Source organism: Rhipicephalus sanguineus, chromosome 11, assembly GCF_013339695.2.
Source record: "Rhipicephalus sanguineus isolate Rsan-2018 chromosome 11, BIME_Rsan_1.4, whole genome shotgun sequence".
Taxonomy (NCBI): domain Eukaryota; kingdom Metazoa; phylum Arthropoda; class Arachnida; order Ixodida; family Ixodidae; genus Rhipicephalus; species Rhipicephalus sanguineus.
Window position 1 is genome coordinate 74,501,883 of NC_051186.1, and position 25,104 is coordinate 74,526,986.

A 25,104-nucleotide genomic window follows, 5' to 3' on the forward strand; every position below is an offset into this window, starting at 1 on the left:
CGTGGCAGGGCAAATTTCCCCTGAATAGGCAGTTTCACGTCATAGCGGCATGATGCTGCAGTGAACCACCTTTCGGGCTGGTACCATGCCGGAAAATGTGTATTAGCTTGTTTTTCATAATTCGAAATTTGGAAATTGCAGATTCGTGTCTAAGTGAATTCGAATATTCGCAGCACTCAGACACATCTTTTGTTGCAGCAAGTGTCGTAGTTCTTTAATAACCGAAGCAACCGTGTCTGCCTTTGCACGATTGTGATCGATCCAACGCATTGTCCTTGCAGCAAGACCAGCTGGAGAAGTACATTCCCAAGTGTCTCGTGTACGCCCTGCTGTGGTCGTTTGCGGGTGACGGCCGTCTGAAGGTGCGCTCTGAGCTGGGCGACTTCATCCGCAGCGTGGCCACGGTGTCCCTGCCAGCCAACACAGGCATGCCCATCATTGACTATGAGGTAAGTAGGCCTCGATTTTCTCAGACTTCGTATCTGGTGTGATTGGAGACTGTAACCAGCATCTTTCAAGCACTAAGCACCTCCTCATCTTATTCACGTGATTCATTCGTTGATAGGGAACACACAGCTGGATAATCCCTTAGGTACAGCTATCAGCCTCATTATAACGAAGTCGCATTTGACACGAAAATAACTTCGTTATATCTGAAAATTCGTTTTAAGCGTATATTCGAACCACTGTATGTATTACCAAGGCTATTTTTCATTTACTTTGTTATAACCGATAATTCGTTATATCCGAGTTCATTATATCGAGGTTTTGGACTGCAACTGGCTGTCTCAAAGCATGAAAAGAGAGTTGTAGGCAGGTCAAATAGTAAGGAATAACACAAGGCGAGGTGGTCGTTTGGTTGATGTAGGCACTGATTGTCACTGTTGTCAATGTACGGATAGGCACTCGTTGTCGGCACATGCACTGATTGTTATTTACATTGAAGCTGTATATGGCTTGGCAAAACCAAAATTTGTCCAACCTATGTTTGCAAGAGCACCTAGCATGTATGTGCCCACTAAAAATGAAGGGAACACATGGGCGGCAAACACAAACTAAGATATCTGGATAGATGTAATCAATAATTGAGAAAAACTTCAATGAACCGTCGGGATTAACCCAGTGATAAACCCCGGGTCCGCATGTTTCAGCTTTGCTGGTTTACCATCTGTACAGAGTGCTTTGGCGGTGTTTCTTTTTTTTTTTTGTCCTTGTCAACATTGTGCTCATTGCCATTGTCAACACACTTATTGTTTTGTCAACATGAATGCTCGTTATCAGTTTGACACATGTACTTGTCATTGTCAGTATGGGCACTCACCATCATTTCTATCATCATGGATGCCCATTGTCATCAGTGACACAGACATCTGAAAGTGGAGGAAAGCAGCACGGTTGCATGTTTTATTATCTCAACGAACTTGTTCAACAGTGAAGGGACAACGGCACTCCGCCTCCGCAGGTGTCTCTGTCGACGGGCGAATGGACCCCCTGGCAGAGCAAGGTGCCTCAGGTGGAAGTGGAAACTCACAAGGTGGCCGCGCCTGACGTGGTGGTGCCCACGGTGGACACTGTGCGCCACGAGGCCCTCCTCTACACGTGGCTGGCCGAGCACCGGCCCCTCGTGCTGTGCGGTCCGCCCGGCTCCGGCAAGACCATGACCCTCTTCTCCGCTCTGCGCTCGTTGCCCGACATGGAGGTGGTGGGCCTCAACTTCTCCAGTGCCACCACCCCCGAGCTGCTGCTAAAGACATTCGACCACTACTGCGAGTACCGGCGCACCCCGAACGGCGTGGTGCTCTCCCCGATCAGTTGGGCAAGTGGCTGGTGCTCTTCTGCGACGAGATCAACCTGCCCGACATGGACAAGTACGGTGAGTGCTACGCTTACTTTGTATGGATGGTGGGGAGGTCTGGTTTATTGCGTCCCAATGGAAGTCATCTCTTTCGTAAGTTGTGTGCAACAGTAAGGAAATGCGATTTCGCGAGTTTAGTAGCAAAAAGGAATGTACACAAATCGACAGCTTTATGTCCAATTTACAACTTTCTAACTGTGGTCCAAGCTCCTGTGTTTGTGCTAGAGCAGCGTTGTCGTAGCAGAAGCATAGATATACAATCAAACCTCATTTAGCAAAGTCACATCTGCCACGAAAATAATTTCGTTATATCCGAAAATTCGTTATAAACATTTATTTGTAACATTGTATATATGACAACACCATTCCTCATTTACTGCGTTGTAACCGATAATTCGTTATATCTGTGTTCGTTATATGGAGGTTTGAGTGTACGTGCCTAGATGTGTGCCATTGTGCAAGAGAATATATTCAAGAAAAGCATCACTGACAATGCCCTCATGAAACACCGTGGCCACTTGTAATGCACTAGAAACTTGCATTTGTGATGTTTATCTGTTGAAAGGATTCTAAAGATGCCATCTGGATGCTCCAGTCAATGTTGACCGATTTACATTAATAGATAAATGAGACACAGTTGGCAGCATTGCTAATATTTTCACACGATTTGCCCTCCTGATGTCTCTAGCAGCGCTGCTTGTTGTCATGCATTCACCCCCTGGTGTTTGCCAGTTCTAGCATAAATTCGTTAATACAGAGGTGTTCATTGAGGTATAGCTCAGAGTACTGTTTGTAATAGCTATCAATTAACGATGTCTCTTCAGGGACGCAGCGTGTGATCTCCTTCCTGCGGCAGCTGGTGGAGCATGGAGGCTTCTACCGAACCACAGACCACACCGGGGTCCGTCTGGAGCGAATCCAGTTCGTGGGCGCATGCAACCCACCCACGGACCCGGCCGAAAGCCAGCTCCACAACAGGCCCGTCTTGAACATTAAGAAATGTGTGATTACTGCACGAGTAACTAGGAAAAGGAAGATTGTGCTGGGCTGAAGGCACGCAACGTTTCTTCTGTGTGCTTAAACTTAAAATTAATTTATGTAGCTTATTTCAGCAGATGTTTTCATGAATCTACTTCCCAAATTAGCCTTATTACTTGTCCATAAAATTATTTTCAGGTTCCTACAAGTTCATTACATTAGTTCTACCCACTGTGTCATTCCTTAGACTAGAAGCATTGACGGCTGAGCAAATGTTATAGCTTCAGCAGTTCATCGGGGCAGAATAGCTTAGAAGATAGCACGCATTTGTCCACGCTCTTGCAAATAGCTTTGGCAAGAGTGCTGGACAAATCATTGTACATGCATTCAGTGTTTCATCTTTGTTATCTGCCCAAGTCTTTCTAGAAAGTGACATTAGGGCTCTTTGTCCAAAACCAGGTTCCTACGACATGTGCCCGTGGTCTACGTCGACTACCCGGGCGAGACGTCGCTCAAGCAGATCTACGGCACCTTCAACCGCGCCATGCTGCGCATGGTGCCTTCGCTCAGAGCCTACGCAGAGCCCCTCACTGCTGCCATGGTGGAGTTCTACCTCTTGTCTCAGGTGAGTGCAGGACGCAGCCTTTGGTCTGTATTATTACAAACTGTTGTGTCCATTCTGGCCATTGCAAACAACCAAGCGCAGGAATCACGTATTATTAGTGCTATCTGAAGCATGGGCAATGTGCTGAAATGATTTGTCAGTCTTAGTCACTGTGCATCGTGTGAGAGAAGAACCCATAAAAGGTTAACAAGTTGTACATTATGTCATGGATCAGCTATTCCGAGTTTTAGTGCCACGCTCCATTGTAATTTGCTTAAAAACCCGCAAACATAAACAACCTGCGAACAGCCAAACTTGCGTCCACTTCACATGTTTGTCTCAAATCACGAATGAAGAGCAATGCATGTTTTGTCATGTCTTTGCTAAGGCAAACTGCGAGCAGGCTTTAGTGACTCTTAACGGTGACTCTCCGAGCATGTTTGCCAAAAGGGAGTAACAATCATGCGTAGACTCATATTTTAGTCTTTATCATAAAACATGAAACCTCTGCCGTCTTGCACTGTAAAGATATTGCCGAAATTCCATCGTATGCTTGACATCACCCAAGTACTATCGTGAGCAATATGAGCTGGAACGCCGAATTCGTGTTTATTCAACGATTAATTGTAATGTACTCATACGAATGTGACGTACTGAATTTCCAGAGACACCTATCCGCTTGAACATTCAGTTTCATGAACACCTTCGCGCTTGCCAACTGTGTTCAGCCGCTATGACCATTAAAAGGTAATTTCTGTGTTCCAGCTCATATTGCTCACGACTATACATCTCGGTGTGCCCGTCCAAGCAGCAATTCTTCATTGCTTTCCTCTTGCGTTGCTATGCCGATTTAGTACTTTGCCTTTGATGTCTGGTGGCAGAGCTGTTTCCTTCTGTCACTGTGGGTGGGTAATAAGGAAATGCATCTGTACCGTCTCCCCGTGCAGGAGCGCTTCACCCAGGACATGCAGCCGCACTACGTGTACAGCCCGCGTGAGCTGACCCGCTGGGTGCGGGGCATCTGCGAGGCTCTGCGGCCACTCGAGACGCTACCCGTCGAGGGGCTGGTGCGCATCTGGGCACACGAGGGACTCAGACTCTTCCAGGACAGGTATGCAGACAAAACGGGCATCATCACCATAGCGTAATGAAACTTCAGCACATGGAAGTGACACGTGGTAATAGACTAGACAGGACGAAGAACTTCGTCCTGTCTAGTTTATTTCCCTCTGTCAATTCAGTGTGCTGAAGTTCCATTATGGATCAGTACCAACACGCCCAATTGCATACCCTAACAAATCATCATAGCATTTTCATTTTCTGAAGACGTTGTAGCAGCCTCCATGTCAGAGAGAAGACACAATCGTTGCCGCATCACCTGTGTGTCTTTAACGGTGCAGCAGTGTGTGGTTCATCCAACACTAAAAGCATGTCCCTGGTATAAACGCCATAGCCTATCCTCGGAGCACTTGTTCTCTGGCACGTAACTTCACTCCCCATGTCTATCTTAGGCACCAGTAGAAACAGGTGGTTGCTCTTCTTGTCTTGAGTTTGCACTGCAGCCAGCAGTGTTGTGTGTTAGGGATCTGATAAGAACAGTAGTGTTCATTGGGATGATGCATTTTCTCAAATGGGTAAACAGTCAGCTTGTTGAGGACTCAACCATTAGCACAATGCGAAACAAACAAGACTTACAGGAAAACAGTGTGTGTGTGTGTTTGTCTGCTCCTGTCCATCTTGTCTACTTCACACTTCAATTACACTCAAACCTCATTATAACAAGGTAACATCTGCTAGGAAAATAACTTCGTTATATCCGAAAATTTGTTATAAACATTTATTTGTAACACTGTATCTATTACAAGACTATTCTTAATTTACTTCGTTATAACCAATAATTTGTTATATCCATATTCGTTACATCGAGGTTTGAGTGTATCATATTGCCTCTGTTAGACCACCATATGAGGTCTTGTCTGTTGACAAGGTAAAGGTATGAAAACAGCAGAAGACTGCTGTTTTAAAGGGTGTACCGGGCTGAAGTGTCATGCACCCTATGCCATAGCTCCTTTATCATACCTTTGGTATTGTTGTAGCTGAGCTGACAACTTGGGCCACCACTGCAATGGTGGAAAATCAAGCTTACTGCACTGCCACAATACGCAAGCAGCATGCAGCATTCACGACGTCTAATGAAGCTGCTTAATGGTGTGTGAGCAACGCTAATGGAAATTGAAAAACCCACCACGGATGTTGCAAACTGCTGACACATAGATAAAGCATACACTGGTGCCATAGTTGATGCACACGTCGGACAAGCACAAGCACAAAACTACGGTTTTTCACTTCTTCACTTAGTGACATCATCACGTGTGTGATCTTAATGAGTCTCCTTTCGTTTGTCGTAATTTTCTCGCTGTCTTTGTGTGCTTCTTCAGACTGGTTGAGGATGAGGAGCGTGCCTGGACAGATGAGAACGTGGATGTGGTGGCTCTGAAGCACTTCCCCAACATCAACCAGGATGAGGCACTGGGGCGGCCCATCCTCTACAGCAACTGGCTCTCCAAGGACTACGTTCCCGTCAAGCGAGACGAGCTGCGGAACTACGTCAAGGCCAGGCTCAAGGTACCGCCTTTTCTCTTTCATCCTGGCAATAATGTTTTGCATGACCGTGACAGCAAACTTAATTCATTAACAGAAGTATTAACAATGTACTGTGTTTCTCTATGCTCAAGAGATGTACACCTTGCTGGGTGGTTTGCAATATTATCCAGTAATGACAAATGCCTTTCAGAAAGATACGCTAGCTTTAGCAACAGTTAATTTTAGATGCGAAGCAGCTTTTGCGCTGGGCTTTGTCCATAGTTCCATTGGTGACCGTCCGCTCTTTCTAAAACCTACCATTGCCATCTGTAAACATATTGAGCGCGTGCTCGCGCCAAGGAGAAGTCTTCTTCGTCTTGTTCTTTGACCGCCTTGATGATGATACGGTAGAGCACGTTAGGGGCCCGGGCTGCCGTATGCTGTCCTAGCTTGGTGTAACGCAGACAAAACCGCGTGTGCCGGCACGTTAGCTGTTCGGGCCTGTTTAAGGAACGTGTTCGGGCCTGTTTAAGGAACTGGGTGGCCTCTCCCCCTTACACTCTCTCAGACGCTCACGTGGCCTGGCGTCGGGGACACTGAGATCTGCAACGCGCGATGAACCCGCGTGGCGTCGGGGAATGAGATAACAAGAGTCTGCAGACGCGCGATAACAGCAACAGCAACTGGCGTGAATTCATGGTGTGCTCCAGAGTTCGGGACAAGGACGCATCGGGCAAGGTGCCCGTGAGCAACGGAACTACAGTGAATAAGTCACCCATGCGCTCCTTTGCATGCAAGGACGCATCGGGCAAGGTGCCCGTGATGAACGGAACTTTAGTGGGAGATGGGGAAATTTTTTTATGTATTTATTTATTTGCGACCCATGCGCTCCTTTGCATCCCACATGCTTCCCTTTAGTGGGAAATAGATGGGGAAATTTTTTTATGTATTTATTTATTTGCTGCAATACGCCGTTGAATCACGTTCAGTTAGTGTCAAATAGGTATCTGCAATACGCCGTTGACTACACGCTACGTTAGTGTCTGATGTGGCTTGGTTCTAATTTCATTCGTTTTTCAACCTCCCAATTTTCAGAAATTTCTTTGAAGAGGAGCTGGATGTGCAACTCCCAATTTTCAGTTCAACGAGGTTTTCCTTGACGAAGAGGAGCTGGATGTGCAGCTGGTCCGCAACGAGGTCCTTGACCGTGCTCCGCATCGACCGTTCCGGCAGCCACAGGTGAAAGGGCAGCCTCTTGTAGTTTCCTAACTTACTGTACCATAAATGCATAGGATACTAGAGGCAGATCACTAGCTGGGAGAATTTCGCCCCAGAGCCGTGACGAACATAGCTTTAATGAGCCATGCTGTGGGAAGATCTCGGTTGCTATTTAGTTAACGTGGCATTTTCTGGTCAGATTACCGAATTTTAGGAAGTTAAAACGGGACCTCAACCTACAGATGGTTTACTCTTGGCAGAACGTTGGTTATGAAACATTGTGATATGTCTTTAGTTTCTGTTCTACATTGACCGTAAGCCACCACCAAGGGGCTACTGCACGTAAATATACATCAGCGTTGTCTGATAAAGGGTTGTTGTTTTCTGGTGTCGACTTCTGTGTCGACTACGCCACAGCGGCTAACGCCCACACCACATTGGTGACAAGGGTGGGACCCACGCAGACATGGACATTACCTCTTCCGTGTAAATTATGCTGGCAGAACTGTACATTATGACTTAGTTGCCTGCTCAACAAAAAACACCAGCATAACGAGACATAACACCACCACGCACCTCTCTCCACCTCGGCAGGGTCACCTTCTGCTGATCGGCGTGAGCGGCGCGGGCAAGACGACGCTGTCGCGCTTTGTGGCCTGGATGAACGGCCTGAGCGTCTTCCAGATCAAGGTCCACAACAAGTACACCGCGGCGGACTTTGACGAGGACCTGCGGTCGGTGCTGCGCCGGGCCGGGTGCAAGGCCGAGAAGATCTGCTTCATCCTGGACGAGGGCAACGTGCTGGATTCGTCCTTCCTGGAGCGCATGAACACCCTCCTGGCCAACGGCGAGGTGCCCGGCCTGTTCGAAGGGGACGAGTACGCGGCCCTCATGACCCAGTGCAAGGAGGGCTCGCAGCGCGAGGGACTCATGCTGGACTCGAGCGAGGAGCTGTACAAGTGGTTCACGGGGCAGGTGATGCGCAACCTGCACGTCGTGTTCACCATGAACCCGTCCTCCGAGGGACTCAAGGACAGGGCGGCCACATCTCCAGCACTCTTCAACAGGTGGGTGCTAAGCCTTGTTGCGGAGAGAGGAGGTGCTGCTTTAGTGAAAATGTTTAATTGTTGGTGTGCTGGATTGGCTTAAGGGTAAGCTAGGCAGAAGTTCAGGCGAAGGTGGAGGCTAGAAGAGATGGAAAATTCTTGAACATGGGGTGTGTTCGCTGGAGCCAACGCTTCGACAAGTGTTTCTAAACTTCCACCATGTTTCTAAACTCTAACTTCTCATTTTCTCAAAACCACATTTTTCATCACATTATAGGCTGTTGCCCACAATATCTTTCTCAAAACCACATTTTAATTTTTGCAGTATTTGAACATGCATTAGGCTAGTGCAAGAAAACCAAGAAATTACAACATCTTTATTAATAATTTTTTATTAGCAGTAAGCAGTCCGATTTTGATATTTTTGCAGTAACAGTTTCTGAAAGCTTATGCATTAGTGTACTTAGTGCAAGAAACCAAGGCCATATTACTTTTGAATGCATACAGCTAAAAATTAATAATTGAGATGGTTATGTTGCACTTTGGTCTTTAATTAGAAGTAAAAATAAGCAGTGAACAAATCATAAAGGTCTTTAGTGTACTTGTGAGAAAGTTGTCAAAAGTCTGGGCAAATGCAAGTGTATGGAACAGTAAATATCTTATTGAATCCGCATACACGATAGACAAAAATTAAGTTATGGTTATTTGCACTCTCTGTGTTTTAGCAGAATGCAGTGAATCAAATTCGTAAAGGTCTTAAATTTGTGAGAAAGTTGTCAAAAGTCTGGGCAGAATGCAAGTGTATGGAACAGTCAATATCTTACAGAAATCCGTGCACGATAGACAAAAAGTGATTGCTAAAAATTGATCTTGTTACAGCAGTCGAAAATACATATTGCTGTGTAAATTTCAGCCAGAAATACTAAAATTGAGACAAGCAGTTTTCAGACCAGTGTCTCCCCTTAAGAGACACTGAGCTGGAGAAACAAGGACTAATGGAAACGTTCAGTTATGTTGACTTGATTGAGGGATCATATGGTTTCTCTAAACGTTCAGGCTTTGCTAGTTAAGAATAATGTGTCTGTGTAGCCAATTACCTTAAACTTTTAAAGGTTGCAAAGGTAATCTCTCTGTTGGGTCTGCAATCTGATGAGACAGGGCATCAAGGGAGAGATGCGTGTGACGTTTCACTGCAACAAAATTCCACTGCAGCGCACTTTTCATGCGTCCCGTGAATTTCATTGTAGCGGGGTTTGACTGTATTGATCGGTACTTTGAAAGTAACTTTTCATTTAAACGTATTTGTGATTTGCCAAACTTGGTGTTCACGACTTAGCCAGTTATTTCCCACCTCAGCTGTTCTTCTTACTTCTTTTGTGAAGGTGTGTCCTGAACTGGTTTGGTGACTGGTCAGACGACGCCCTCTTCCAAGTGGGCAAAGAGTTCACCTCCAAGCTGGACATTGACCGGACCAACGTAAGTGCACCAATATGCACTTGAAGAAACGTTAGTTTCTACAAAACTACAAAAAAGAGCTCATTCAAACTATGAAAGTACTAGCTCATTCAAATATGAGGCACTTTTCCCATTTGTACGCTTCTTGGTCTTGTGCATGTTGGGCTGTCTTCGAGAGCTTTAACAGTACAGTAACGTGCCGTTATTTTGGCCTCCTAATTCAATTTTTGGTTACCATATTTTCTAGCGTATAATCTACACCCTCAAAACCAATTTACGGAATATTTCCTAAAATTGACTCCGTGCATTGCCGCGAAGCTAGCTTCCTTGCAAAGACTGCCATGAAGCCACCTTTGCAGACCAGAGTTTGTGTTTTTTCATGTTAACTTTAGCTCCAAATTTTAAAAATTTTTGTGCGGCTTATATGCGAGAAAATACAGTAACTTGAAGTCAAGCAGTCACTGCCTATACATTGCCATGTGCCAGGACTTTCGTTATTGTGATCATGACATTGGCCCTTGCTGTGTAATTAGAGCTTGACTTGCCAACACATACGTGCCTGATTCTACTGGTCTCATTGTTGGTTACACTAAGGAACAGGGAATTCATCAGGGATAACACAGTTTCAGCCTGCTATGGCATAGTTCAAAACGGAAACAGTAGCTTGCAATGATCCTAGCATGCGTGATGTGCGCTGTCCTGTTCGATTGTTCCTGTTGAATCTCTTGAACTTCATTGTGTCTCGGTGCCGTACAAGGTTGACCCCGAGAACTGTGTGTACTGTTGCCTTTTGTAACGTTAGTGGAGACAAGAACCACAAAACAAGTGGTACTTGTGTATGTTGTATCTGCTCGATCGCAATTTTGGCGTTCACCTCTTCCAGTATTCGGTGCCTGCGGAGCACTTCCCAGTGGCCGTGCCTGGCCTGAGGCTGCCCCCTGACCACAGGAGCGCCATCGTTAATGCCTTTGTGTACGTGCACCAGACGCTGCACAGGGCGAGCAGCCGGCTCGCCAAGCGTGGCGCCCGGTCCATCACCATCACGCCCCGCCACTACCTGGACTTCATCAACCACTACGTGAGTAGTAGCTTGAAAAATGGCATCCGCGGTGTCCATGGTAGAGCTGATAAATGTACCTGACCCTATTTCGGGCTAATCATCAACTGAACAAGGCCACTTAGAATCCTTCTTTCAGTTTTGTGCCTACGAGCTCTTCAGCGTACTTGTACCACATCATAGTTGCGATGCAACATAATGTAGTGAAAAGAAAATGCTCTTTTGCCATTTTTATATGGCTGGATCTTCTGTGCATTATTTTCTGGACTGCTGCAAGGCACCCTTGTTTGATGGAGAGATGAGTGCTATGATGAGTGGCCTGGTGTATACAACATACCTTGGTGTCAGCATAGAAACATACCATTAGGTCATTATTTTTCTCATCTCATTTGGCTGAACTACATCCATAGTCGGATACAACTTTAGAAGTCTGCGGCATTTCCTCCTCAAAGGTGGATGCATACAAGCCTGCACCAATGGGTGCGCCCCCAGATTGTCATGAGCCGGACGGCCGGTGGCCCCACCTTCAGAGAACATAGCCAAGAGCACGAGCGGGACTATTTTCTTTAATTGCTGAGGCCATCGGCTGCCGCGCTTCGGTCATCTGGGCGGGGGCCTTTCTCGACTTCTTAAGTTGTATCCGACTATAAAAAAAGGCCTGCACTGAAAAAAAAAAAGTTGGTGGAGATTTCTTGCAATGTTAGCAGCAGCAGCAAAGTGTTAAAAAAAAACATAAAAGCAGTGAAAAACAATTGACTAAGAATAAGAAGGCAGATTCTCTCATAACTCGCTTTTAGTGCTTCAATAATTTGTCAATAAATTACCAACCTGCCAAGCTATCCATCCTTCTTAATTAGGCTGTGAGTTGCATAACAGCTGTCTATGGTGTTCTCAGTACAGGACAGGGCAGAGTTGGAAGACAGACCAGCTTGGTACAGGCATTAGCTAAGACCACATGCATCTCTTCCATGAAGTCAAAGCTACTGCAGACTGTACCTGGGGCGTGGTCTTGTACTAGCGACAGTCAAGACTTCGCTTTTTGTCATGTCAATGGGACTAGGTGTGAGTGAATGTCACTTTTTGGTTTGAAATGAAGTGGAAGCAGCCTTGAATAGCATCAAGATTTGAATAGCAGTAGGGTGCAAGCTATAAGTGGTGCAATACGTTAAAATTCAAAAATTACTATACTTATTGCATATAAGCCCGTATAACACACTTTTAAACTTAAAAAATATGTACATTAACCTTGAAGTGTGGCTTCGCTACAGTGCAGATTTCCCCTGGATGGGTTGTTCATGGCACAGCAACCAGACGCTGCATTGAAACACCTTTACAGGGGGTTATGTGCGGTCAAATGTATACGTATATCGTTCATTTCGAATACTTCGAAATTTCGAATAATCTAAATTCGTATCGAAGTGAATTCAAATACTGTAATATTCGTTCGAATATTCGAAACGCCCGAATATTCGCCCATTCCTACGTTTTTGTCATGTCAACGGGACTGCAAACATTGCTCTCCAGGTCAAGCTGTTCAATGAGAAACGCTCAGAGCTGGAGGAGCAGCAGCTCCACCTCAACGTAGGCCTGCAAAAGATCCGCGAGACAGTCGAGCAGGTTGAGGAGCTGCAGAAATCGCTGGCACTCAAGTCGCGTGAGCTGGAGGCCAAGAACCAGGCTGCCAATGCCAAGCTCAAGGAGATGGTGAGGGGAACGTGATTGCATTTGTTGCATGTCACTGGGCTTGTGTTCAAGAATCAACGTAGTGCACGTAAGGAAGAAACCTGCCAGTGCGGAGTGAACTTGTAGCTCAAAATAATATCATATGTTAGAACCTGTCTTAGCTTACACCCCTTGCAGAAATGATGCAATTGCTTTGTATACCAGTCAGCAGCTATACCTGTTTTACAAGGAAATAGCGATGTGCTCATTGTTAGGATGGGCCTGTCACACATAGCGTTCTTAGCCAAATTGTAGAGGAGGCAATTCAAAAGAAAGGAATGAGGCATAAATACGGATGTTATTATGATGTAGAGATACGGAAGGAGATACGGATGTTTATCATGACATTTAAAATTCGTATCTTTTGCACAGCACCTTTGTATCTAAATCTAAGGGAACTCAAATCTGTTCTCGGGCGAGTCTCGTCAATGTTTCATAGGGAACCTGAAGGGACCAGTAAATTATGTTCCGTTTAAGAGACGTTTAATTAACTGAAAGATGAACTAGGCTGCGAATTCAAGTACCTGACCAATCATATTGCATGCAGTTATTCCATTTAAGCACTGGTGTACAGAGTCTGCTGCACATTGTTGCGTGGGTTTGGCACCTACAGAGCACTGATGATATACCATTGCAACGGGCTGCAGAGAGAAAACATGTTTGCGACATATATACAGTAGAACCCCGCTGATACGTTTTGAAGGGACCGTAGGAAATAAACTAAGAGACGGGAAACGTAAGGCCGAAAAACAGGAAAAACGGCAAATTATTTAGTGGTACAGGAATTTTATTTCAATTCTTACGAGCAGCACGAAAATTGGCACGCTCAGCCTGCGATCTAGTCGATGGATAGAAACGCGGAGCTTAGGAAGGCCTCATCCACAGAAATGTAATCAACGTATGTGATTTTTTTTAACACCAACAGCTATAGGTATGAAAGAACTAAGCACACGCAATCACGACCGGCGCGGCGAGTCCGACCGCGAACCGCACGCACGACCATGCGAGCTCCAACCAGCTCGAACTCCTCCCGTTCTCCGACAAATAACGATGATGATGAATCTACCGCCAACGCGATGGCAGAAGTGAATGCCAATCTCAAAGGCCTTGCTTCGCAAGCAATTACGTCATACACGCCATGTTTGTGCAATACAAATCTCAAGAGGCTACGCTTTTGTCAATAGTAATGCCAATCTCGAAGGCCTTGCGTTTGCGAGCAGTTACGTCATAGACGCCATCCTTGCAATTTGAATCTCGAAGGCCATGCTTTTGTTTGCATCAATTGAAAGATTCTGTTGCTTGCGCCTCTCATGCGGCTAATATTACGGTCAAACGTGGCCAAGCTGCGTTGAAAATGCACCATGGCCGCTCTCTTGGTAGTCACGCGGTCGGCTCCGAGCGCACTTCGCGACGTATCATACGGGAACGGTCCGACAGTTACGACGTAACAGCGGGGTTCCCAATACATTGTATCCTATGGCAGCTATGCCGGGACCGGCGGAAAACGACGTAACAGCCGGAGAAACGCAGCAGTGAGGAACGTAACAGCGGGGTTCTACTGTATTGCTAATGCATGCATGTATGCAAGTATATTTGCAGCTAGCTGTAATGACACTTCACAAGCGCAGGAGATCCCATTACCAATCTTTTGTGTGTATCTTTTCTTCCAACGATACGATGCAGCTGAAAGACCAACAGGAGGCCGAGAAGAAGAAAGTGCAGTCGCACGAGATCCAAGCTCAGCTCAGGGTGAGTCAAGGTTTTAGCATCACTTACTGCAGTGACAGCTGGCTGGCACAAGCTTTCTTGCTTAAAATATATTCCACTTGTTCAAAACTGGCACTTCTATTTTTTAAACTTCACTCTACAGTCATATTGTTGCTCAACTAAACTGCCACTGTCACTGCTACACGACTACAGCGCAACTCTTGCAGTTCAGCATTTGACAACATACTAGAGAGTTGTGAATGATTTGTTTGGTAATTTATTGCTGTTCGCACTGGCTGTTTCTGAGGTTGACCTGCTCTGGTACACACCCAGAGAATGCCCCCCTTTTTTTTAGCTCTGGTGTGGCAGTTTTGAAGTCGTCTCCACATCTTCAATCTACAACCACATGACTATGTCAGCAAAAAAGAAAAATTGATTGCCAAGCTTCTTAACACGGCTTGAAATACAGTAGTGTATGTGCAGTGAATGCCTCTGCATAAAAATGACTTGAATTAATGGTTCCACAGGCCTATTCAGTTTTGTGAACATTATGGAACATGACCTTTTATAACAGTGACCTGAATAACAAAGTATTTCGAAGGCCCCTAGCACTTCATTTATAATGACAGCCGATCATAGCTCCAGATGTTCAGAGCTAAACCGGAGCCCTTTGTATTGCTGAAGTCCTGTTTTTTTCCCCCACATTTATTATTTTCCAGAAACAAGAAGAAATCATCGCCGAGAAACGTGCCAGTGTCATGGCTGACCTGGCACAAGTCGAACCCGCTGTCATTGAAGCACAGCAGGGTAAGCTTGCACTTGCGTGATCTTGTACATGGAAACTTGTCACGATAGCTTAGTAGGTAAGGTGTCGCGCTGCCAAGCTCGAGGGCACAGGTTCGGTTCCAGGTCATGGTGGCTGCATTTTGGTAGGGGGCAAAATGTAGAAGTCCCTGTTGACTTAGATATAGGTGCGCATTAACTGAAGCAACATCTGGTGGTTGAAAGTAATCCGGAGTCCCACACTACGGTGCGCCTCATAATCGTGTTGTGGTTTAGGCGCATAAAACACCAGAAATTATGATTATTATCTTGTGCATGGTCTTTAGCTGGCTTGTATCATGCCCACTTGTACAAAGCGTTAGGCGATGTGAGAGAATCTATGTGTATGACACATTTTCATGTAAGCATTGCTTTCAACAGCAGCCGGGTGAAGGCACGGAGGTACACTTTAGCACGTGCTCATTCGACTTCGTAACTTTGTGTCAGCAGTACTGTCAGGCTAGAACGAAAGCAGCTGAAGTGAAACACCTTAGGCTTGCTGTTAATTGTCTGGTAGAAGTCAGTGCATTGAAAATTCTGAAGTGTTACATTCTAGATGGGTTGATTTGCCTTTGCCACATCAGTACTGTGTAAATCCATGGGCTGGAAGAAAGTTCATGAACGGGAATTTTGACAACCGCCTGTTAAAACTACAAGGAAATTTATGCAGATTTCTCAAAGAGAATGCTTCCCATTTGCAGAAAACTTCCGTCCTTGTCCGATATTCGAACTTGGGACCAGTGTTTTTCTAGGGCAGAGTCTCTGCCATCTAAGCTAACTAGGAAGCTAACGGATGACAGCTCGAAGCACAATTGATAGCCAGCTCAAAGCTCAGGAACTCTGAATGTGCCAAATCAATCCTGTGGAAGCCATTGTTTTATTCGGGCATGGTAAAGCATGAAATGCATGCCGAGTGTCTTTAAATACACGGGCAGCGCACTCGTGCAAAGTGAGCCGTAAGTACTGAAAAGGCATAGATTCTCGGAAGAGTGTCGGGCTTCAGGTCACGACGATGCAGTTCTTATTCTTCGCCGTACCGCCTCCAGCGGTGAAGTCTATCAAGAAGCAGCACCTGGTGGAGGTTCGGTCGATGGGCAACCCACCATTTGCGGTCAAGATGGCCCTCGAGTCCATCTGCCTGCTGCTCGGAGAGTCGACGACCGACTGGAAGGCCATTCGCTCTGTCATCATCCGCGAGAACTTCATCAACACCATCGTCAACTTCAGCACGGACGATATCACGTATGTCAGAGCAGCTGGCCTGACAAACGGCGGCCGTCACGTGGCATCGAAACAAAGGAATCTTGTTTCTTGACAGAGAAACGCGGCAGCAGTGGAAAGCCGGAGGGAAGCGGTTATGCCTCCGCCACAGTGTTGAAATGCTTTCTTTGTTCTGTTCGCTTGTTTCTTTTCTTCTGTGTGTGTGCCAGTCTCTTACTAACACGTACAGCCCCACGTTTTCTGCTCGAATGCCTCTCTCGACCTGCTTCTTCTGAGCTCTTCTTCAAAGTCCTTCCAGTTTGCTTTCTTTTGACAGTTCACTTCACACACGTTCAGCGTGCAGCTTTCACATTCTGCTCTCTAGCGAATCTTCTCGACGTCAAGACTCGCCACAATCTCAAACTGTCGGATGTTGACTGCAATTTGTTTTTGTTTATTATACGAAACCCCAGCTCACGCGACCTATGACTGTCGTAGAAGACATTGACTGCAATTCCTCACTATGGCTTACATCATCCAGCCATATAGATGAAAGCTTTCGCTTGATTGCTCAAATTCGACTTTAGTCTCTGTCTAGGTCGAGTCTAGTTTGAGGATTGTCGAAAATTTTGCTGTGCGTTGCGAAGGTGTCTGCTTGAAGCGTCAGGTCACTGTCTTTGTTGCATAACCTCTAATGAGGCATGCTCACGAATGCGTTAAATTTCTGGTAACTGATTGCAAGGCAGTGCATACTTTATTGCAAGAAAGCTAAGGTGGTAGGCTGTTACTTTGCTTACATTCTAGTGAGCAGTAATACTAATTACTAGGGATGGGCGAATAGTGAATTTGAGGTTCGAAGCGAATCCAAAGCGAATAGTGATTTGGTCAAATAATTTTGAATGGAATAGTTCGAATAGTATTTACCGCATATTATTAAGAAAAATGAGCATTTTTGTCATGACCCTTGCACAATATTTTTAAGGATTGGAACTAGGCACGAGTCACTTTTTTGGTTTGAAATGAAGTGGAAGCAGCCTTGAATAGCATCAAGATTTGAATAGCAGTAGGGTGCAAGTTATAAGTGGTGCAATACGTTACAATTTAAGAATTACTACACTTAGCGCATATAAGCCCATATAATACGCTTGTAAACTTAAAAAAAAATATGTACATTTAACCTTGAAGTGTGGCTTCGCGGCAGTGCAGATTTTGGATGGGTCACGGCACAGACACTAGACGCTGCAGTGAAACACCTTTACAGGGGGTTATGTGCGGTCAAATGTAACATATTTGAGTTCATTTCAAATACTTCGAAATTTCAATCTAAATTCGTATCGAAGCGAGATCGAATACTGTAATATTCGTTCAAATATTCGAAATGCCCGAATATTCGCCCATCCCTACTAATTACACATTAAACCCTTCTATGGTCGGATCTTTTCACCAAATGCAAACCCCCAGGATAAATTTTTTTTATTGCGCATTTCAAATCTTCAGCCCTTCCGAACTTAAAAAAGATTTTACTTGGAACTTCTTTATAGTGACCGTTATTGGCAAAAAATATTTTTATTGGTGTAGATGCATTGCTTGTCCATGAATAGTAAAATTAAACGAGAAAGAAAATAATAGTAATAATAAAAAGATATGTTCATTTAAATAAGTATTTCTTCATTATACGTGAATTTTTCCTGCTAGTAATGCTATATTTCGTCTGAATCATTTTTAGCAGCAGTTCTGTGCGTTTCAGCATATTACAATCTTTCTAATCCACAGTGTAGAAATTCAATTGGCACAGAACTTTGTTAATGTGAATGGCTGATAAGCTCCTTTGAGCATGCCATTGCTGTGAGCACAAGAATGTGATAACGCCTCTGTAGTTAAGGCTTGTGATGTAATATGTTGCAGTAATGCCTTGCCAGACACAACCCTGTACATCAAGGGTAAAGATCTAGACTTGAGCTCAGGATTCAACGCACGACTTAAACTGAGCGTTCTCATGGGCATCTTGATCTCATGCAACATCTTTTCAACACTAGTTGAATATATTCCCACTTTCGCTCGCTCAAATTTGTAAATTTCGAGATGTGCCCGAGGCATTTCCACAACAGTTTATTTGGTAAAGCTCTTTTAATTACTCAGTGATGCAGTTCACTTGATCTCGCAAATACATTCTATAGCTTCAAGTAACCTAGCTCAGGAAGCGAAATAGTGCAGTCTTCCTTAAAATTCATGTGGAGATTGAAAAACGCTGCCTGTTATAACATACTGCAGCATGTCTAGGTGTAATGGTATATACCGACGACAGGGTTAATGCAGCTAGCTGCGATATTCACGGTACACGTTCGGCACGTAGCGGTGCAGGGCATTAAGCGCCAGCACCTGGTGGAAGTGCGGAGCATGGCTAATCCGCCGCTACCCGTTAAGACGACGCTCGAGGCCATCTGCCTCCTGCTCGGCGAGCCCGCGCACGACTGGCGCGCCATCCGCTCGGTGCTCTTGGGCGACACGTTCGTCAACACCATCGTCAACTTCAGCACGGACAACATCACGTAAGCTGCGGAGAGCTGTGGGAGCAACGGGTCGCACTGTCTGCACAGAAGCTTCTTTCTTTTTTTGCACATCGGGGGTGGTGAAAAAGCAGAATCGGCCCAGGAGGAGTTGTTCCAGGTTTTTAATTGCATGCTGAGGTTATGTTGCTCACACTGAAGATAACGAAGCCTAGTAACTGAAAGTCTTAGTAGTACTACATGCATTGAGGCCGTAACCATGTTGCATATGCAAGAATGTTATCGTATGTAGCATGTGCGCAGAGCTTCGGCTCATGCGCTTTATGCGCAACATGTTCTACATATGCAGTACTCAAACTTGCTGCTGACATGAGACTGAAATCTTTTTTTTTTTTTCCTTGCTAAGCGAAGATGCCCAAACAGCTGTCTAAAGGAAGAACAACAGAGCGCCCTAAATAATTCACTATAATACTCTCTTCTCTGAACCAAATTTTAGGTGGCACACTTGGTAGAATGAATGTGCCATGACGAAGTGATACGTCAATTCACTCCATGCTTTCTATTACCCTGGCTTCCACACAAGACAGCAAAAAGAAATGTGCAAAGCCTTCAATATCTTCGCACCCATCGTTATCCCAACTTGAGATCGGCAGCTGTGTAATGGCATCACAATAACATCAATAACTTCAAGTCTGGCATTTTTTAAACCAAGCTTATCGCCATCGGGTAAAAGTAATCGTGTACGTTTCTCCCAAAAGTGGCATATTTTCACACACAAGAAACGTATCAAAGACGTTGTACATTTTGTACATTTTGAAAATGTGTCGGCACTCTTCTAACACTTTGTGGGCTGACTTTTTTTTTTTTTTTTTTTTTTGCTCTGCACACTGGCAATTGCACATAACTGTATGCACGTCAATAGTTTCTTTCTTTTGTGCTCTCCTTTACGAATCTGCTGTGCAAGTTTTTTTTTTCTTTTCCTCAACATTCTTTGCAATGCTTTCTCTGCACTAGTTGGGCTATTTGGGACAAGGACTGTGGGAAACAAAAGCGTTCGGGAGTGCAAGGAACCGGGTGGTTGCATCCCTTCCGTTACATTTCCACTGCTGCCATTTTTCTCTCTGGTTGCCACGGGGATGAACACTTTGGCGCAAGCATGTGTTGCCATAACAGCAGTGTGGAAAGTGGAATGCAGGATAGCATTATTAAACCAGCACGTAACGTGAGATGAAAAATGGGAGATGGCAAGGCCGTTTAGGCATCTTCTTGGCACTTTTGTTCAATGTTATGTGCTCACATAATGATGTACAACCATCTTGCCCAAAGCGACAGCCTAAAGAAAAGCAGTTATGATGAATTCTCAAAGGGAGGCTGTCGTGCTATTCTGCATCTATTTTCCTACGCTGTCATTTATGTGCATCTGCCGATTTGTCCAATGTGTGCTGCTTTTTTTTTTAGTGAACCCGCAGTCTCATGTGAGAAGGCATGTGTTGGTGTTGTGAGCAGGATTTGTAGCAGTCCTTCAAAAATTCTTGAATGCTCAAGAAATGGCCATATTGATGACCTTCAAAGCTTCACGGAGTTCTTAAACCTTCTTAAAACTTGGCTTAGAATTTTGCTCAGCATACTGGATTTTATTTACATCTCTGGTCTTGAGCTTGACGCAAGCCAGCAGTCCAGCCAGTATGATCTGGTTAGCATCTTTGTTGCAGGGAGCAGAGTTCTGCGCTTAGTAAGCAAAAAAGGATAAGCAATCAAATTTTCATTTTGCATTCAGTGAAAGAAAAGCTTTTGCTGTTAATAGTTTTATTTTCCAGCTATTGCGCATCATGGTGCCTTGTACTTCAAAATTCCTTTTGAGGGCCTACCAAGTCCTTGAAATTTTTCTCAGCAAGGATTGCTGCGAACCCTGTGTGGGGCTGTGAGATGTTGAATTTGCTCTATTCTCTTAGCACCATTTTTCACTGTAGTGATTATTGTGTAAAGTGAGGACAGTTTAAACTGTATATTTAAATTCTTAGCAAGCTGAAAACAAATGAAAAGCTTTTGTAATTATAGTTGTCTTAAAATTTAGACGCTGGTGCTTGGGTCACGAAACCTAGCAGCACTCTCGTCGGTGCATTCATTTGGTCAAGTCCACTTGTAGGTCTCTAGTGGATTGGCATGTCATAACAGCGGTACAGTTATTGTAGACATCGTGGCTTTTTGCAGCCATGTTTGTGAAGAATGAATTGTGAAACGGCGGGATTTTCACTGCACGCAACAGCAATCAGCTGAGTTGGCACATGTGTATTTGCCAGTTCATCATAGCGGAGTGCTTCCGCATGTCCTGCTGGTGGTATAATATAAGTTAAATATAATTAGCGGCATAGCTTGTTGAATATGTATGTTAATTACCCGGCTAATGAAAAGAACATATCTGTCAACTCACATTTTGAGTTTTGCAGCACCATTTTTTTTATGTTCTTCCCTTTCTCTTTCTTTCTTTTGTGTATAATTTAACTTAATCAAATTACATTTTAAACAATAAGTGTGACAGCTGGCTGGTTGAAATGCTATTGAAATGTGAAAGCGGAAGTACTTTTTTTTTTGCTGGGGTCACCCACTGAATTGTATGCACATTACTTTGAATGCGTAGCGATGACATCCGGAACAAGATGAAGACCAAATACCTGAACAACCCCGAGTTCAACTTTGAGAAGGTGAACCGTGCCAGTCTTGCCTGTGGGCCCATGGTCAAGTGGGCCATTGCTCAGGTGAGTGTTGCCATTTTCTCATCGAGTGTAGTTTTTGACGGTGGTCACACTGCGCACAATACGGTCTTTGATTGTATGCTGTGAACAACCAAGCTTTTGGACACTTAGTAATTAGGACACCTTTCAAGCTCTGCCAACACGCCCCATTGATCCAATGTAAAGTATGTTTGAACAAAGCTGTCCTTACTTGAAAACAGTCGGCAAATTTTTTATACGCCTCATAATTTGTAGGCCTTTGTGTCACAGTCAATGTAAAAGGATGTCTGAAATTCCAGAAGCTGAAACCCTTTGTCCAATTTTTTTTTACGCTTCTCTAGTAATTTCAGGTTCTGAATGACATTGATTAAAATTAACCATGACCACCTCTTTGATAATCTCCTAGCATGGAATTGGCACTCTTGCTTGCCAATACGCTTGCAGTCGTAGAGGTTTCCAAAAATCAGCTTTGCTGTAATGCAGGTGTGTTGCAGGTTCACGTGTACACATTATTGTGGTGAAGCATACCAGAAATGGAAAGGGGCCACCGTTTCTGCTTCACTCTGTTCAGTTTATTAGTAGAGCATGGGACAGATTTTGTGTGAGGTGGTCTGGGTACAAAACTTGAAATTGGAAGCTTACTCGGCTTACTCATTGTTTTTTTCTATCTGTGATCAGTGTTCCCCTGACAAAGAAGCGCAAACGTGCTTGCTGTGCAGATCAACTTTGCGGACATGCTGAAGCGTGTGGAGCCCCTGCGCAACGAACTGGCCAGCCTAGAAGCTGAGGCAGACAGCAACAAGCACAATGCCGAAGAAATCGACTCGGTCATCGTGCAGCTGGAGAAGAGCATTGCCTCTTACAAGGAGGAGTACGCCAACCTTGTGTCGCAGGCACAGGCCATCAAGACCGACCTGGCCAACGTCCAGGCGAAGGTGAGCTTGCGAGAAGGGTAGTAGACTTAGGAAGGAGCCCGTGCACCTCTCTTTTGAAGTTTGTTTAAAGTTGAGTTATTACGATGGCTTGACACCTAAGGCATTCAACTTGCGAACACGAGGTTGTAGCATGCCGATGAGGGTCAGAAGTAGGGATGCTTGCATTCTTACATTTGCGTAGAAATTTTTGTTTTGGAGCTGCCTACACTTTTGACAAGGTCCATCAACTCCTTTGCAAGCTTTGAACTTGTGCTCAGTCTCTCCGACTTCGTGCGGAGTGGTAAAGGTTAGGAATCATGTTGAACAGTCAGTATCCAAGCACTGGCTTCGTGTTCTAAAGGTAGAAGCCTTGCTTGCCGCACACTACTGATCCTTTTTTCATGAAGCATCCTTTTAACAACATTGTGCAAAGGACAATTAAAAGCAAACAGCCAAGGAGCTCGTCTTCTATTTCATCATTCTGGTTGGTCTGCGCGACCTGTAGCTTTTGCTACAACAGTTGCTCCAGATGTGAGAGTTGATAGGGCAGTGCAGCAGTTGAGTCATTGTGTTGTTAAATTTATACCTGTCCAGTGGGGTTCATTTAGGTCATCACGCAGCAGTGACAAACTTAGCACCAACAGGTATGGTACTGCTAGAGAGCGATCTGCGCATGAGCAACGGAATGGCAGCGAGACTTCAGAGTGTGCCGATCGTCTTCCTTACTTACTACAGTTCATAGTACATAGGAATTTTATTTTTGTTGTGACGTAATTATCACACTTCCATTCGTGGCTCCAAGTTTCTTAATGGAAACCTTTGTTTTGAAATGGTTCAAGTGTTTGGCCCTTGCCAATCTGACTTCCGTCTAATAAAACGGATTGTTGGACTGCCGGAGCATCTTGTGTGGTTGATGCCTAGGTGACTTTCTGTTGTGCAGGTGGACCGCAGCATTGCCCTGCTGAGCAGCTTGAGCTCTGAGAAGCAGCGTTGGGAGGACACAAGCGAGACCTTCAAGAACCAGATGTCGACCATCTCCGGCGACGTTCTTCTCGGCTCAGCATTCCTGGCGTACGCTGGCTACTTTGACCAGCAGTACCGACAGAACCTCTTCAACAACTGGTGCGCCCACCTGCAACAGGCAGGCATTCACTTCCGCCTCGATCTGGCACGCACAGAGGTGAGCCCTACATGGTGTTTTCTTGCTGTGGCCTTTTGGCTACCACGTGCTTGTAGTGCAAACTCATTTGGACACTCTAAAGAATGAGAGCTCTTTGCTGGTCAGTGCCAACATGACTTTGTGTACAACATGCTGGTTTGTAGTGTTTGCTGGAGGGCAGACTTCTTTCTGGTATCGCTTCACTACAGCATATACTCAACAGCTAAGGAAACAAGGAAATTGCAAGTGAAATTGCGTGTCGCGATTGGAAAGGAGGGACATGAGAAGCATATGGAAGCCTTCTGGCATTACCTCACGTTCTGCAGTGTGGCTTATAGTACTTACTTGTAATTACAAGGACATGTCTGACAAAGCTTTGCTTGTGCATTCTTATTTTTTCCCAAGGGCATGCCATTGAGGTTTCAACGTTTACCTTTGGAAAAGACTAGCATAACACACATTAAGACGCACAGGCAAGATGGCATGATGTGTTGCATTCTGTAGGCTCTAATTTCATTTAAGAACAATAGTGCTTTCCAACATGTTGCTATTTTCAGATTACAAGAAAAAGACTGCATTTTGCAGTAATGAAGCTCTTCATATAAACTTTGTTAAGCACTTCATCATTTCAATGACAGCTATCGTTAGGCCAGCCAAGCTGTGAGAAGCAAATCAGGCCTCTTTGTTGACATTCATATCCATTTTTCTGTTGCATTGCAGTACCTGTCGACGGCAGACGAACGCCTCCGCTGGCAAGCGAATGCATTGCCAACTGATGACCTTTGCACAGAGAACGCCATCATGCTTAAGCGGTTCAACCGCTATCCACTCATCATCGATCCATCCGGTCAAGCCACCAAGTACATCCTCAATGAGTTCCGAGAGCGCAAGATTACCAAGACCAGGTGCGAGAAACCGACAAGCTTTTTGTCACTTACGAAATGACAGCAGCATTCAATGTGTGCCAGATTCCCATCGCATTTTTTCTGCAGCGAATATCTTCTTGCTGTGGTGTGCACTGAAACATTGTATCGTTTTCAGCTTCCTAGATGACTCCTTCCGGAAGAACTTGGAGAGTGCGTTGCGTTTCGGCAACCCATTGCTTGTTCAGGTAGGATATGGCTTGTTATCAACGTTGTTCACTGCGCAAAGCTGTAGACATTAGTTCAATCTTTCATATCTTGAAAATAAATTGTTGTGTGGCGTATTGTATTGCCACAGTTCACACGTAAGCAGTTGGATCAGTCAGCATGTCATGCCGATGTTGAAGAATATACGGGGCAGCTTACCAAAAATTCTTGCTGCATGGTAACCGCTGAACCTCTACACTGTAAGGGTGTCTTTTCATTGCTGAAACATAGGGAAGGCTTAACACCCAGCTTTGCAAGTCCTAGAAGACTCAAATGTCTCATTGTCAGCATACCAGCTACAGCCCACTCGGTCATCAGTTGCAGTATAATATGCTTAGATCACTCATTTGAATGCTATCTTTATTAAATTTATGTCTGAAACAAATTGATAGATTGATTGAAGCACTGCTGTTTA

General features: G+C 44.8%; 2 protein-coding genes across 16 annotated transcripts in view; one reads left to right on the top strand and one right to left on the bottom strand.

The window, feature by feature from the left end:
- Positions 1-25,104, bottom strand: part of LOC119374775 (uncharacterized) — a 236,589-nt gene that overhangs the window by 175,086 nt on the left and 36,399 nt on the right. The window lies entirely within an intron of this gene.
- LOC119375152 (cytoplasmic dynein 1 heavy chain 1-like) overlaps positions 1-25,104 on the top strand; it is a 35,594-nt gene that overhangs the window by 702 nt on the left and 9,788 nt on the right. The window contains 20 exon segments of the mRNA XM_037645344.1: positions 282-449; positions 1,463-1,805; positions 1,808-1,873; positions 2,680-2,833; positions 3,293-3,458; positions 4,385-4,548; positions 5,876-6,062; positions 7,170-7,259; positions 7,833-8,305; positions 9,667-9,760; positions 10,623-10,817; positions 12,321-12,500; positions 14,202-14,267; positions 14,945-15,032; positions 16,094-16,289; positions 21,393-21,510; positions 22,206-22,421; positions 23,341-23,580; positions 24,280-24,464; positions 24,601-24,670. Coding sequence (XP_037501272.1) covers positions 282-449; positions 1,463-1,805; positions 1,808-1,873; positions 2,680-2,833; positions 3,293-3,458; positions 4,385-4,548; positions 5,876-6,062; positions 7,170-7,259; positions 7,833-8,305; positions 9,667-9,760; positions 10,623-10,817; positions 12,321-12,500; positions 14,202-14,267; positions 14,945-15,032; positions 16,094-16,289; positions 21,393-21,510; positions 22,206-22,421; positions 23,341-23,580; positions 24,280-24,464; positions 24,601-24,670 — 3,459 coding nt within the window.